Below are 15,377 nucleotides of genomic sequence, written 5' to 3'. Positions count from 1 at the left end.
CTGCCACAATACTGGATGTACTGCGCTTCTGCCACATAACTGGATGTACTGCACTACTGTCACATGACTGGATGTACTGCGCTACTGCCACATGACTGGATGTACTGAGCTACTGTCACATGACTGGATGTACTGTGCTACTGCCACAATACTAGATGTACTGAGCTACTGTCACATGACTGGATGTACTGCGCTACTGCCACATGACTGGATGTACTGTGCTACTGCCACAATACTAGATGTACTGAGCTACTGTCACATGACTGGATGTACTGCGCTACTGCCACATGACTGGATGTACTGAGCTACTGTCACATGACTGGATGTACTGTGCTACTGCCACAATACTAGATGTACTGAGCTACTGTCACATGACTGGATGTACTGCGCTACTGCCACATGACTGGATGATGGGATAATTTCATGAATCAGCAGGCATATATGTGTTTCTATTGAAGTGGACAGTGAATGTTTATGCAAAAGCATTATTTCTTTGTGACTTTTTATACCTGTTGTATTATAAAGAGAACTGTTAAACATTAGACATTAAAAAATTGGTACTTTAAGGGAGCTTATTGGTACGAATAAGCTCCCAATGAAGGATTTAAACTTCCTACATAAAAAAAATGCTACATAAGTTTTTACGTCCTTGGACGTTTAAATATTAAAGTACAAATGTGAATAAAACAAGGTTCTTTTTGCAAGTTTCTTTGTCTGGTTATCAGACCTGTGTGACCATGCATCTTATTCAGGAGTAGACAAAGTACTGAGAAATTATACTTACATGAAACTTTAGATATTGTATCAAACTCTTACTCGTTAAAAGTGGAAGCATCCAGCCAAAAATGTACTCAAGTGAAAGTAAAACAAATTGCTATTTTTAAATAAAAATTTTTTTAAAAATAATTAAAAATAAAAAGCAAATGATGAAATTAAGTTAGGCACGTTTATTACTTTTATTATATAAAATTGTTAAAAGATGATTATTGTTTTAAAGCAGCTTCACCATTTTGACTGAAAACATCAAACTCTGTAAGTTTGCAACATTTACCATTAACTAGAATTTGACTTGCTAGACTTTACTAGAATTGATGCTAGTCTAACCTGGCATTAGCAAAGAAAATAGGCTAACTTACTTAAATATAAAAAGTTAATGTTAGCAAATTAGCCATAATTAGCTCAAAATGTTCTTTTAAATTAGATAAAGTTCATGCCTTAATTGGGAGGCAGAGGAGTTTAAAGGAGTCTTGGGTTTAAACCTGAGCTCAGGTTACTGACATGTTATCCCTGTGTTCATGTGGGTTTCCTCCAGAGTCTCTGATTTCCTCCCACTTCTCAAAAACATCAAGATAGGCGGATTGGCTGTGATAAATTGCTCCTAGTCATGAATATTTTATACCAAGAGTAGCTTTTAGCTTGTCTTAAGTTACAACTTCAAACTAGCTTCTGTAACACTGCTTACAGTACTATAATGCACAGTGAGGTGTGATTAATTTGTGAAAAAGTAATAGTATGTTACCCTCTCAATAAATCCAAAGTAGCTGTTCAAAACACAGTATTACCCAGAAACATAAACACCATAATAGTAATACTACAGCAAAAACAAGTGCCAGAATTACATCCACCAGAAAAGCTAATACATCCAGAGAATGATAAGAATACTAGGGCATCTTAAAGGACTCATGAGAGCATATGAGCAGCCCATTTATGGCACATTACATACTCGATCCAGCAGAGGGCATTGTCGAGAGGATACATGGGCCTGTCATGATGAAGTCTAGATAGCTGTTGCATATTGTCCCTTTATGACAGTCGATACAATACTTCTTGCACAGCTTCAAGAAATTTCTGGCTGTTCAGTTTACTGACATCAAGAACTTATGCAACTCCCCGTATCTTAAGATGGTGCATATTTTCAAATTGGTCAAATATTAGCCAAAGACACACCACTGGAACGACATGGTAGATCATCTCATAAATGCCATTAGTTCCACCATGCACAATAAACATGCTGGTTTTTGGGTGACCCAAATGAGCAAGTCATTCTGGTGGCAACCATTTAACCAGTAGAGTGTTTTGCCTAGATTTTTGGGTTGCTTACTGAGATTCCTCCAGATTACCCTCTAAGACAGTTGAGCAGTTGAGGCAGCTGCAATCTTGTATGTGATATCAATGGGAAGACCATTCACATTGATATAACATTGATCCCGTGTTCTCCAAACCAATCCACAAACTCCTGCAAGTCCTCAGGGCATGGTTTTGCAGGTTTGCACTGGAAACCACCAGTGTAGAAGACGTTGGGCATCAAATTCAATGTCCAATCTCATCGACCAGAGATCTGCTGCCTGAAGAAGTTGGTAAAAGTTGACATCGGGTCCAGAGTAACGTGTCATCAGCATATTGTAGTGTGGACTTACGAAGAAACGGTGATTGCATATGTTCGTATTGCAGTAGAAAGCATTCTTGACCCTCTCACCATCTGGTCTGAGACCACACAGCCTGCTGCTGAGATGTAAGAACCTGAAGAAGGAGTGACCACAAAGTGCCCCTCACCACTGCTGATCTATTGTACACTATATATGGTGGGTAATCCAAACTTGTGAGTGACCATGAACCCTGCAGGAAGCCTAGGATCGATCAGAACTGCATCATATTACATTGCTCGAATCTGTTCCATTAGCATCTGGTTTTCCAACGTCTGCACCACCAGTTGACACGAATGCAGGTAAAGATCTGACAATATGCCTAATGTGTGCTAGTACAACTCCAAGAATGCCAGGAGATCCTCCACCACATTGTATTCAGGTAGGGCACAAAGAAGTCTTGATCCTCAAGTCTGATGCCCACGGGAAGGGTCATGGTGATGGACGTGTAGTGTGGTGACTCTTCTTCTATGCACAAGCTGGTGCCCGCCCTCATCAGAGTGACCTCATGACCTCATGGTATGGAGAGCTGAAGTGGTAGGTTCATGTTAACCCAGTGGCTTCTGTCCATAGGGAAGACGAGGATCTTACCAGCCAAAGCACAGATCTATGAGGCCACCCATGGATCCTGCCAATACAAAAACCATATTCAGTATTAGGTAAATCTTACTGGATTAAAAAATATACAGTACTGTGCAAAAGTCTAAGGCACATGCAAAGAAATGTTGTAGAGCAAAAATAATGAAACTAAATGTTTCTACATTTAAAAAAATACTATAAAGAGCAGTAAACAGTGATCAGTGAAACAAAGTCAATATTTGGTGTGACGATCCTTTGATTAAAAAAAAGTAGTAGTCTCAGGTACAATTTGTGCAGTTTTATAAGGAAATTAGCAGTAAGTTTTACTGAGCATCTTGCAGAAGCAGCTACAGTTCTTCTGGAGACTTTGACTGTCACACTTGCTTCTTATTTTTGCAGCAAAACCCAGCAGCCTTCATTACGTTTTTTTGTCTGAAAAGTGTCTCTTATGTAATATGCTGTTTTCTTTACTGACATACAAACATTTTTCTGTAACATTTAATTTTGTGCTGGAAAACTAATGTTTGGAAATCTAAAATGTTTTTGTACTGAATCAATAATGTAGAAGTCAATAATAAAAATCAAATATAAAAAGTCAAAAATAAAAATCTATAACAAAGTTTGTACTAAAAAAAATTGGGTGCCTAAGACTTTTGCACAGTATTGTATATTTGGAGTTGCTACTTAATGGAAAAAGAAACAAAAAGTTTTGGGAGCTTCCTTAGTGTCCCTTTTTAACCCTGTCCATACTATTTAGTTCTCTGAACGCAAAGTGCAAAGACCACTGTTTTGAAGACTTTTCCATGAATAATAGATTGCTTTTGTAGCAATCTGTAAGGTTATATTTTTTGGATTATTAAAGTCACTCTTAAGAGAGTGAGAGACAAAAAATACTAAGAAAGAGGACAGAAAGGAGAAAAAAAATTTTGACATCCAAACCTTGAGTAAAAGTGGAAGCAAATAGCTAGATAACAACACTTTCATCCCTTTTATAATCCCTTTGTACCACAGTTTGGGGATTCATTTCCTGTTCAGGGGTTGATGGAGTTCACAAAGAGCTGAAATGCACATAAAGTCAACGCTCCAGGTCTCAGATAATGCAGAGATTTTGTTCTTGGAACCTTGCACCTATAGAAAACAGCAATGTTAGTTAAAGTGCCACACAAATGTACTTTGAACTGGACAGAACGTTTTGTCATTTCTAAAGCAAGTTGAATCTGTGACTTTCTGTTTATATCATGTGAGGTATTCATAGATGATTTACTGATTCTATACATGAAATAATAAAGGTCTGAATAATAAACGATGAATGTCTACCCACTTTCTGTGTGAACATAGAGTACAAATCTATTTGTTGAAGATGGATAGTTTTGCTGTGGCAGTGGTTTTGCAAATGACTTAGTCAGTTTCACAATGAGTGATCACTAATAGGAAAGCGAAAATGCAAAAAAAAAAAAAAAAAAAAAAAAAAAAATTTTTGGTTTGTGGTTGCCAGATTGGATCTCATGGTAGTCTGTTTGTACTCCTTCCAAAACTTGAAACTGAAACGACTGTTAAAGCACATCAGATGTATATCAGAAGATCAACCAAGTAGAGCATAAGTATATAAAAAAGATAAAATCCTCACCTCCTTATTATGAGAAAAGTATCTCATTACTACAAGAAAGAATCTCATTATTATGAAACATGTATTATGTTTCATGTAACATATTATTACAGGAAAAGCATCATGTTATTATGAGATAATTGTTTCAAAAACAACATAACTGATCTTGTTTTTACAATGTAAAGCAGATATATTTGCTTCAGCAGTAGGATGAAACCTAGAAGATGCCAAAAAAATCGTACAGAAAAAGCTGAGCTTTATTTGGGGTTAATCAGAATCACTTCGTTGATGACAGGTGTATGATCATAACTTCTGAACATGAGTTTTAATTGAATGTGATTGGTTAATTCTGAGCACAGCCATACGCCCCATTATAAAAGGGTGCACACACTTATGCAACCAGGTTGTTGTAAGTTTCCCAAAGGGTATCTGTTTTTCAATTGAATTTTGTTGCTTGTTATATCACAGTAAAGATAGAAAAACGTCTGATATGATTTATCTTCGTTTTTTTCACAAAACCTATTTAATCACAAAAACCTGCAATTTTAACAGGGATGCAGAGTTTTTATAACCACTGTAGCTTATATTATACCACATGATGTTTTGAAGACATTTGTGTTTGAGATGAATATGAGACAATAAATCAGAATTTCAGCTTTCATTTCCTGATATTTACATCTAGATGTGTTAAACAACTTTAAAAAAACAACTTTGTTCAAGTGATCAAAAATATTGGAACATGTGACTGATCAGGTTTTCTTGTTGCCCAGCTCTGAACATCTACTCTTGGTTTGAGCCCTTGGTTTCACCTGTGAAGACTGCATTTGTTGTTAAAAAGGATAAACCAACATAAAGACCAGAGAGCTGACTATGGGAGAAAAGCAAGCCATTTTGAAGCTGAGAAAAGATCAAAAATCAATCAGAGGCATTGTACAAGCAGTGGGCATGACCAATAACAACAATTTGGAACGTCCTGAAAAAGAAAGGATCTGCTAATGATCCAAAACATGCGAGCTCACTGGTCAAGCACTGTGGAAGTAGTGTCATTGGGCTTGCATAGCTGCTTCTGGAATGGGCTCACTCATATTTCTAGATGATGTAACTCATGATGTTAGCAGCAGAATGAATTCAGAAGTCTACAGAAACATTCTGTCTGCCAATTTACAGAGAAATACATCTTGTTGGGAGGAACTTCATCATGCAGCAAGACAATGACCCAAAACACAGTGTGATCACAACAAAGGACTACATCAGGGGAAAAAAGTAGAAGGTTTTAGACTGACCAAGTCAATCACCAGATCTTAACCCAATTGAGCAGCATTTCACCTCCTGAAGAGGAGACTGAAGTAAGAAACCCCAAAAAACAAACAACAACTGAAAGAAGCTGTAGTAAAAGCCTGGAAAAGCATCCCAAAAGAAGAAGGCAACAGTTTGGTGACGTCAGTGAGTCGCAGGCTTGATGCAGCTATTGCAAGAAAGGGATATGCAACCAAATATTAAGTGTTATTTACTTTACTTTTGCTCAGCTTAAAATTGGGTGGTCCGCCCATAGATGTAAATATCAGGAAATGAAAGCTGAAATTCTGATCTATCGTCTCATTTTCATCTTTTAATCTCAAACCCAAATGTCTTCAGTGTATAGCAAAAACAAAAAGAATTGGCCTTGCTGTTCCTATACTTTTGGACGAGACTGTGAAGGTGAAGGTGAAGGTAAAGTAACTGTATGATGATGGCTGTGATATCTCAGAAAAACGTATTGTGTCATAATTTATCTCGATCTCGATTTTATGTCAGATGTCATATCGTCCAACCTTATGGCAACAATTTTGTGAGAAGGGTGAAAACGCCCTATCTGGCAACAGCTGCATATGCGCTTGCGGCTGGTTGGTTCCCATAAACACAAAGACGCCTTTATGAACCAGAGCTCGCAACTTCCCTTAAACAAGGATCACGAGTGAAGTGGGATCTGCTCAGTGCGCAGTGAGGAAGGTTTCAGGGCTGGTATCAGACATGCGTTCTGCTGTGCTGCTCCTGAGCGCGCTGCTCAGTCTGGGTCATGGAGACGTCGGCGATTTCTCGCCGTGTTTGAGCTTCTTCTACCGGGCTCGTCCTCCCACAGGCATGACGGGAACTCCGATCTGTCAGCGCTACAAGAACCAGTACCACTTCGCCACGCTGTACAGCCGGGAGCGCCGCACGCCCTGGTTCTCCGGGTACGTGTTCTCCCCGGCGCAGGGCAAGCGGCCCAGAGGCGAATGGAAGTACGAGCCACAGGTAAGCGCAGCGCACACGACCTCAACTTCCACCTTCCTCCCAAGTCGCGTCACTGACTAATTTGCATGGACTAGAAACCGAATCCTCATGATCATCTGCATTTTCTGTGCAAAAGGAAGATTTTCTGATGGAATAAAATTTTATTTGAACAGAAAATACACTGTGTTGTTCCAGAAAAATAATCCACAGCAGGGTTGTATGATATGTCCAGATGTGGCAAATAGGATTATTTTCCAATAACAGTTTTTATTATAATTATTATTATTTTTATGATAATAATTAATTATCGATTTTTTTGTTTTATTAAAGAATGACATCATTCTTTTTATCAGTTTATTGTTACAAGCTAGTATGTCATCATCTATAAATGTTAACATATCACCAGGCTCTCTTTTTAAGAAGACAAAAATCACAGCTTGTTATGTTACAGAGGAACCAGAAAGCACAAAGTCCCCTGTCCTGAAGACTTACTGACCATTTCAAAGTGCTGACACTTTCCACAAATGTTAAATAAACATCTTACCATATCAACAATTCTACATTTTTCTTTGTTAAATAGCACTTTTAATTAAAAAAAAAAATCTGTTAGAACATTTCTTACAGAAAGAAGTTGTCTTTGGTCATAGCAACTATTTATGTATTTACAATATACTATAATTTCTAAATGATGAATGGTGACCAGTGATTGGTCCTCAGGCTCAATGGTGACCATTGATTGGTCGTCGGGATGAATGGTGATCAGTCACTGGCCATTGGGAACAATGGTGATAAGTGATTGGCTGTTGGGAACATCGGCTCGCACAGGTGCAACTCAGTCAGGCATTGCACATTGGTGGTGGGACGAGTAAGCCTCCTCTCTCAACTCCTATAACCAGCAGCTGTGATATCAGATGGAGAGTCATATAGATCACAGGACAGTCGCTAAAGTCTGCTCAAAAAGTTTCTAGATGTGTTGCTAGGCTCTTATTTGAAATAAAATAACAAAAGGCATCTAAAAAGTGACAAAGTCCATTAGATAGTGAAATATGTATTGTAATGAATCACCTCCGAAAAACCAAACCCCCTCTTCTGCGTATTATTCTGTGTATTTTTCTTACATTTACATTTATGGCGTTTGGCATTTATACAACTGAGCAGTTGAGGGTTAAGGGCCTTGCTCAAGGGCCCAGCAGTGGCAACTTGGTGGTGCTGGGATTTAAAAACTCAACTCAGCCACTGAGCTACCACTTCCCAGTTACAACCACAGGTGGTGCTGCTGTGCTCAGTTCCTTGAAGTCCAAACTAATCAGGTTTAAGATATTAGTTAAAGGCAAATAATCTGGCGCAAACTCTTAGATTTTAGCACAGTGGTGCAGATTCTTTTTGTACTGCAGATTAAAGTAGTTTCGATGAGACCAATGTGTTCAAAATGAACGCTGAATACACAAGTCGAAGCGAAGGTAAGAGTGAAGAGGAACTCGACTGTGGTTTACCACACACAGAAAAATAACAGCCTTAACATGATCTGTCACCTACTTAATCCTTTTAGTGCTTACTGCACAGCCCTGTGTTTTCTTGGTGTGTACAATTGACTTATGACTCAGTTCATGCACGCAAGCTTATACTAAGTACAGTATCTGTGGTCGTCATACAGCTGACAAAATTACTGTTTCTGTGCTTTTTCTCTTTCGATTACTTTTTTTGGCTTTCGGACATGAATGTTGATCTGATAACATCTGCAGTTTACTACAGTTGCATGGCAATATCATACACGAGTCCACAGAAATAGCGTAACTACAAGAAGCTTTTGCAGAGGTGTCAAAAATAAAACCCACAAGTAGCAGTGGGCAAGTCATTTGCAAGTCGTAAGAACATTCCAACATGCTTAACATGAAAAAAACAAGCTTAACATAGTGAAACAACAACCAAGTGACACCAAATCTCTCACATCATTACACTGCCAAACAGTATCCACTACTGAAAGGACAAAACAGAAAACAGCAAGTGAAAAACAACACAATAAATTTCAAGTTATCCATTCTCAGCTCTATAGAAACCCATTGCATGCAAAGAACTTAACGTGGCATGCGTTAAATGGGTGACCAAGAAACACCAAATATGACCCCATATAACTAAATACAAAGCATAGGTCAGAGGAGAATGGCCAGAGTGGTTTGAGCTGACAGGAAGGCTATCACCTCAAATAACCACACCCTACAACTGTGGTAAGCAGAAAAACACCTCATAATGCACAACGTGTCAAATTTTGAGGTGGATGGACCACAACAGCAGAAGACCACATCGAGTTGCACTCTATTTCACCGAAACTGGAAAGTTGAAGATTGGAAAAACATCTTTTTCCAATAACTGTCCAGTTTTGTGATTTAATTTGTATTTGGAAACTCAATTGGATCAGTGTGTCCGCCATGTTTTTTAAATTTACACAGAGCTGTTGTCTTCATCAAATTATAGCAAAGATAACATATCCTAGCGTAAAGACAGCAGTCTATTTCATGCATACATGCCTACTTTTAACAGAACTTTAATATTCTGATTGTCCTGAAGGCCCAATCATGTGTGTTAAATTTAGCTTGCAAATCTTGTGTCTCCCTCTCTTCCAGCTAGCCAACTCCAAGGCTGACGGCAACATGGTCCTGTTCCCGATTCCACCTGCAAAGGTGGACCAGAATGTAGTAGAGAGCCAGGCCGTCCAGAACGACTACACCAACTCCACCTACACACGTGGCCACCTGAACCCAAGCCAGCACCACAATGACACAGTTGTGCGCCGTGCCACCTTCACCCTCACTAATGTGGTGCCGCAGCAGCCTGCATCCAATGACGGTCCCTGGGCCAACCTGGAGACTCACGTGAGTAAGATCCTCAAGGAATACTGCCTGGGCAAGGCGTACATAGTGACTGGTGTGATTCCATATGAAAAAGACCGCTGGCTGAAGGATGAGGGCAGAGTGGCCATCCCTGAGTATATGTGGTCGGCCTACTGCTGCCAGAACTACAGCCAGGACCTTCCAAAGAGCCTGAATGACATCTTCCCAACGTTTGGAGCCATTGGCAGGAACGATCCAAACAGTACACAGGAAATTGTACCAGTGGACCCGCACAAAAAGAAAGAAGAGAGGGGATATGATGTAAAGGCAATGCCATTATCAATTCTGGAGGGGCACTTGAAGAAGAGATACAGGATGTCTATCAGTGTTTTTGATCAGCAGTGCTCAAGGGCATAACCTTCAGTCGAAACCAAAAGTCTTTGTGTAGACCTTTAACCCTTTGTTATGTTCGGTTCGAAAAGAGCTCATTTGAATTAACTGTTTTGTACGTATACTCAAAAAAACTATGGAATGTCTTTCGATGCTAATATTAAATACTTTAGTATTTATTTACTTAGTTCATTCATTCATTCATTAATAGCATTTTCTATTAATTCCATGAAAATTTTCTTTTTCACAAGAAGGATTTCAGAGTAGACAGTATTTTAATCTAAGATATTGCTCATCTCAAACACTGGATTTTTTTAAGGATAAAATTATAAATTAACTTAAAGTGAATTGTAAGTGTAGCAGATGAGTGCTTCGTCAGCTTATCCTTCAAACTGTGGCCACATTTTCTCTACAATAGCACGCATCGAATGAACCAAAATATGACAATCACTATAAATAACGTTTGTGTTGCTAATTGCTAATTACTAAAGTAAAGAGATGGACTGGGTCGATGGCAACGTAAGGGTTAAAGATAACAACTGAGCATGTATACACGTACTGTTTTACTAAAAATGATTTCACAGATAATTTGTTCTTTTGAAAACTATCATTTTAAAGTTCTGTTATTTTTGGCATCAGTTCATGATATGGATTAAGAGTGATCATCAAAACAATGATTTTATTAAACCCCAAAAAATCAGTAATAATATCCTAATATTCTGCCTATATTTTTTATGTTGAAAAGTTCTAAATAATGTACATAATATATTTTACTTTTATGAGGTTACACAATTGTATTGAATCTATAAAAGTAGCACTGGATTAACTGGTCTATTCACTTGCAATTTGCAGCCTAAAAGTAGAATTTTTTTTTTACAGATAATAAAAAAAATATTATAAAAATTAACCAAGGTTTAGATTCTCCCAATAGATGTCAGCATTTGATAAAAAAATATATATAGCACAGTCTTCATGACTTTTTCTCAATCCCAAAGGAATTTTGTCAGCGTTTTGTTTTGGTGGATACTGTAGCACACAAAAAGAAAAAAAAATGTAATTTTATTTAAGTTCTAGGACTACAGTAAGATAGATAAGCTGTGATATCCACTTATGTTTTTTCTTTTTTTTTTAATTTTATTTTGTATTTTGGAAGTGAATGAACCATTATACCTCAACACTGTGCAGATGGGGAAAAAAATAGCGATGTGTTAATCAGTGCTTTCCACCACAATCAAATCATCAAAGCAATGGAGGACTGAGGGAATATCATTTGGAAAAATGGTGTTCATGTCTTCAGTACAGTTTTAGAGATTTGTACAATCAATGCCACTGAAGACTGAAGTTGTTTTGACGGCATGTGGTGGCACAAACACCTTAATAAGACACCATGTTTTTTTTTCCCTTTGTCACCGACTGTACCTTATACCTCAGGGTAAACTTTCATTTACCTCAGACTAATGTCTTATGTTTTCCTTTTTATGTCTTTATGCATGAATCTTTGTATTGTAATCAAACTCATTTAAATCACACACTTATTAAATCACCTGGATCTGAGAATCGAATTAATTTAGGCCTTCTTCTGAAAATAACTCAGCCCTGTAAATTTGAAGCCTGTTAAGCAATTGTAGTGAGACAGAGAGGCAAGGTTAGGATCCATGTGCAGGAGATTTACTGCAAATATTCACAATCCAAAAATGTAACTTGAAGAGCAGATCGAGATCAATAAACATGCAAACCAAGGTGAGCATTATCAATAGGGTGAGCCAAATAGTAGTAAGAGTCCAGGCTGGAGGTCAAAGGCTCAAGAACTTCGACTAATGGATACAATCAACAAGCCTTCAAGTCTAGTGTTTGTGGCCACGTGCGTTATATAGAGGGCAAACAGGAAATGAGTGTTACCCTAGAAAGAGAGTGCTAATATTCAGGGAGAGGAGCCCTCTGGTGGCATGTGAAATATGGTGAAATGTTCTGGGCTGATGAGACCGCAATATACCACATAAAGTTACTTGCTACAGTAACAACTGTATTTTTTTTAGCATTCTCTAATCATTAAAGCATTAAGAAACTTTAACTGCAATGCACTTTCATACACAATTATAAGCAAAACATGTAAATGGGATATTCTTGTTCAAATGCAGTTTGTTGCTGATCAGATGATGACTGATTTTCCAAATGTATCAGTTAGTTTTTAGATGTCTTAAGAAGTGTAATACCTCATCTATCATAGATACAGCTACCATATTAACCCATACAGCTCATTCTTCTGGACCATCTTATTCATAGATCTTCATTTGAACAGTGTAGGACTCACTTTGGTGAATCAAACTATACAAAGTTTGCTGGATTCACCACTCAGACAGCATGGTTGATATTTGGTGAAGCCTCCTCTGAAGAGAATAACAGCACTCACAGTCTCTTCTTGTAACGTCTTGGAGGATCTTGGTCTACTACTTGGTCTGTGGACACCTCCTTCAGTTCAGACTGCAGAATTTTAAATTATTCAAACCTGGATAATGAGATCACCAAAGAACAACACTGATTTTGTGGTCCTTTAACTATTTCTATGTTGATTTGGATGTTTGGGATCATTACCTTGTTGAAAGTAGTCTGAACCTCCTGGCAGAGACAACCAGGGATTTCGGCTAAAGTATATTTGCAGTATTCACAATGCCAGTAATCTTCACAAAAGACCCTAGACCATCAGCGTCAAACAATCACTGATCCACCACCACAGTGAGTTTGTTTTTTTTTAATAGTATACAGTTCCCCTTTTTTGGGCAAACAATCTGAGTGGTGTTTTTGGCCATAAAGTTCAATTTAGTTCATCTGAGCAGAAAACATAATTCCACTTTTAGCTCCAATGAGTGGTGAAGCTCAGGAGCTGTATTTTGTGGGTTGCTTTCAACCAGCTTGTTGTTATGTGGTCATTGTTATGTTAAATCAAAAGTAGCAACCAATATTTTTAACTCTTAGGGTTACATAATTGTGTGTAATGATTATACACTCATTTTTGCTTTTTTCATTTTTGGGAAAGGTGCCAATAATTCTTGGTGGCACTGCATACCATAAAAGTAATATAGATGATTCAGACTCCATCTATACATCCTGTATAACCACAATGTCAATGGCAACCAGCAAACAGGTGTAACAGATTTTTTTTAATGAAATAAAAGACAGCTTTGCACATTCTGGTAGGAGTTGTCATTGAAAGTCATGAAGTGTCACCTTGTTTAAGTGGAGGATGGGCTCATTGAAAAGCTTGTACTGAAGGTCAGGACCTCCATGAGACTGGCGGCCGTGTTGCCATCTTCAGTCATGACAATGTCACTCGCAATGGAGTGGCCTGCAGGCTGTGAGATTTCAACGCTCCAAACACTGAGAGACAGAGAGATGGAGCGAAAGATGAATAAAAGAGGACAGGGAATAATGTGGGAGGACATAAAAAAAGGGGAATGGGGTCGTGAAGGACTGAGTTTCCATGAAAGCATATCAGGAAGCGTATCTGCATGTCGACAGCTATATCTCTGATGGGGTTTCCATAGATAGCAATTATTAGAACCTACTGAATGCTAGTAATTGGTGCATTGTCAAAAAGCTTAAACAATTACAGTACATTTTTTTCTTTTGGTTCCATATGTCCTAAATGCTCCGGAAGTCCAGGTCGTAAACAAATAAAAGTTAGATAGTTCAATAGTTAATCAGATGTCATCAGGAACAAGGGTCATGCAACATGCAGGTGAATGAGACAGGACACAAGTGCATATGACCAAAAATCGTAATCATTATCCATAGCTGGGATCAATACACAAGCAGGCAACACTGAAGCAGAGAAATGATGCTCAGAACACCACAATACAATGGGCAAGACTTCGCAATGAGAAGCAGAAACTCTGTGATTGAAGTGTAGACTTTCAGCTTTAATTCAAGGGGTTTAACAAAAATACTGTGTTAATTGTTTAAGAATTACAGCCATTTTTTAATAGTGCCTCCGTTTTCACAGGCTCAAAAGTAATTGGACAATTGACTGATAAAAGGTCTGGAGTTGATTCCAAGTGTTGAATTTGCATGTGGTAGCTGCTCATGGGAACTCTCAATATGCGGTCCAAAGAGGTGTCAGTGCAAGTGAAGGAGGCCATCATTAAAAAAAAAAAACAGACCTATCACAGAGGTAGCAGAATCTTTAAGAATGGCCAAACCAACAATTTGGTACATTGTTAAAAAGAAGGAATGCACTGGCGAGCTCAGCAACACCAAAAGGCCTGGAAGAAAACAGAAGACAACTAAAGTGGATGATCACAGAATTCTTTCCTTAGTGAAGCAAAACCCCTTGACAACATCTAGCCAAGTCAAGAACACTCTGGAGGAGGAAGGCACATCATTGTCAAAGTCTAAAATCATGAGATGCCTTCATGAATGTAAATACAGACAGATTACCTCAAGACACAAACCACTGGTAACACTCAAGAATAGAAACGCCATATTAGACAAAAAAAAAAAAAACTCTAAAAAAAGTCTGAATAGTTCTGACACAAGATTTATTTGTATCAGAATAATGGAAAGAGAAGAATATGGAGAAAGAAAGGAATGGCTAATGATCCAAAGCATACCACATCATCTGTCAAACATGTGGAGGCAATGTTATGGTATGGACATGCATGGCTGCCAATGGAACTGGGTCACTGGTGTTTATTGATGATGTGACTGCTGATAGAAGTGGCAGGATGAATTCTCAAGTGTATAGAGCTATACTTTCTCTCAGATACAGTCAAATGCTGCAAAACTGATAGGACAGCACCTCACAGTACAGATGGATAATGACCCAAAATGTGTCACGAAAGCAACCCAAGAGCTTGGAAATGTTCTTAAATGTCTGAGTCAGTCACCTGACCTCAACCCAATTGAGCATGCTTTTCACTTACTGAAGACAAAGCTGAAGGCAGAAAAACCCACAAACAAGCAGCAACTGAAGGTGGCTGTAGTAAAGGCCATAATCCTAATATTTATGATTATGTTAGTTTGTCCAATTACTTTTGAGCCTGTGAAAATGGGGGGACTATGTACAAAAATGGCTGTAATTCCTAAACAGTTAATGCAATATTTTTGTTAATTTTTTGTGGTGGTGTATAGAGGCAAAATGATGAAAATTGTGTCACTGTCCAAATACTTATGGACCTGACTGTAAATGACCTAGAAGCCTTCCTATTCTTTACAGAAAAAAATAAACAAAAATAAGGCCCTACATTGTCTTATTTGTTGTTAACATATGGCTTAAAGTGGATGGCTTTGAGTGGAACCAAG

The 15,377-nt window shown here is 38.2% G+C and overlaps 1 protein-coding gene and 1 pseudogene across 1 annotated transcript; one reads left to right on the top strand and one right to left on the bottom strand.

The window, feature by feature from the left end:
• Positions 1-927: 927 nt before the first annotated feature.
• On the bottom strand, positions 928-2,399 carry LOC117596632 (UDP-glucuronosyltransferase 2B20-like; annotated as a pseudogene).
• A 4,059-nt stretch (positions 2,400-6,458) lies between these two features.
• LOC113533724 (endonuclease domain-containing 1 protein) lies at positions 6,459-13,265 on the top strand. Its single transcript, XM_026926012.3, has 2 exons — positions 6,459-6,882; positions 9,483-13,265. The coding sequence occupies exons 1-2, from the start codon at positions 6,619-6,621 to the stop codon at positions 10,104-10,106; spliced, it is 888 nt and encodes a 295-aa protein (XP_026781813.1). The 5' UTR covers positions 6,459-6,618; the 3' UTR covers positions 10,107-13,265.
• Positions 13,266-15,377: the final 2,112 nt, after the last annotated feature.

This window comes from Pangasianodon hypophthalmus, chromosome 1 (genome assembly GCF_027358585.1).
Source record: "Pangasianodon hypophthalmus isolate fPanHyp1 chromosome 1, fPanHyp1.pri, whole genome shotgun sequence".
Classification (NCBI taxonomy): Eukaryota; Metazoa; Chordata; class Actinopteri; order Siluriformes; family Pangasiidae; genus Pangasianodon; species Pangasianodon hypophthalmus.
This window is presented reverse-complemented; position numbering and strand designations above follow the sequence as displayed.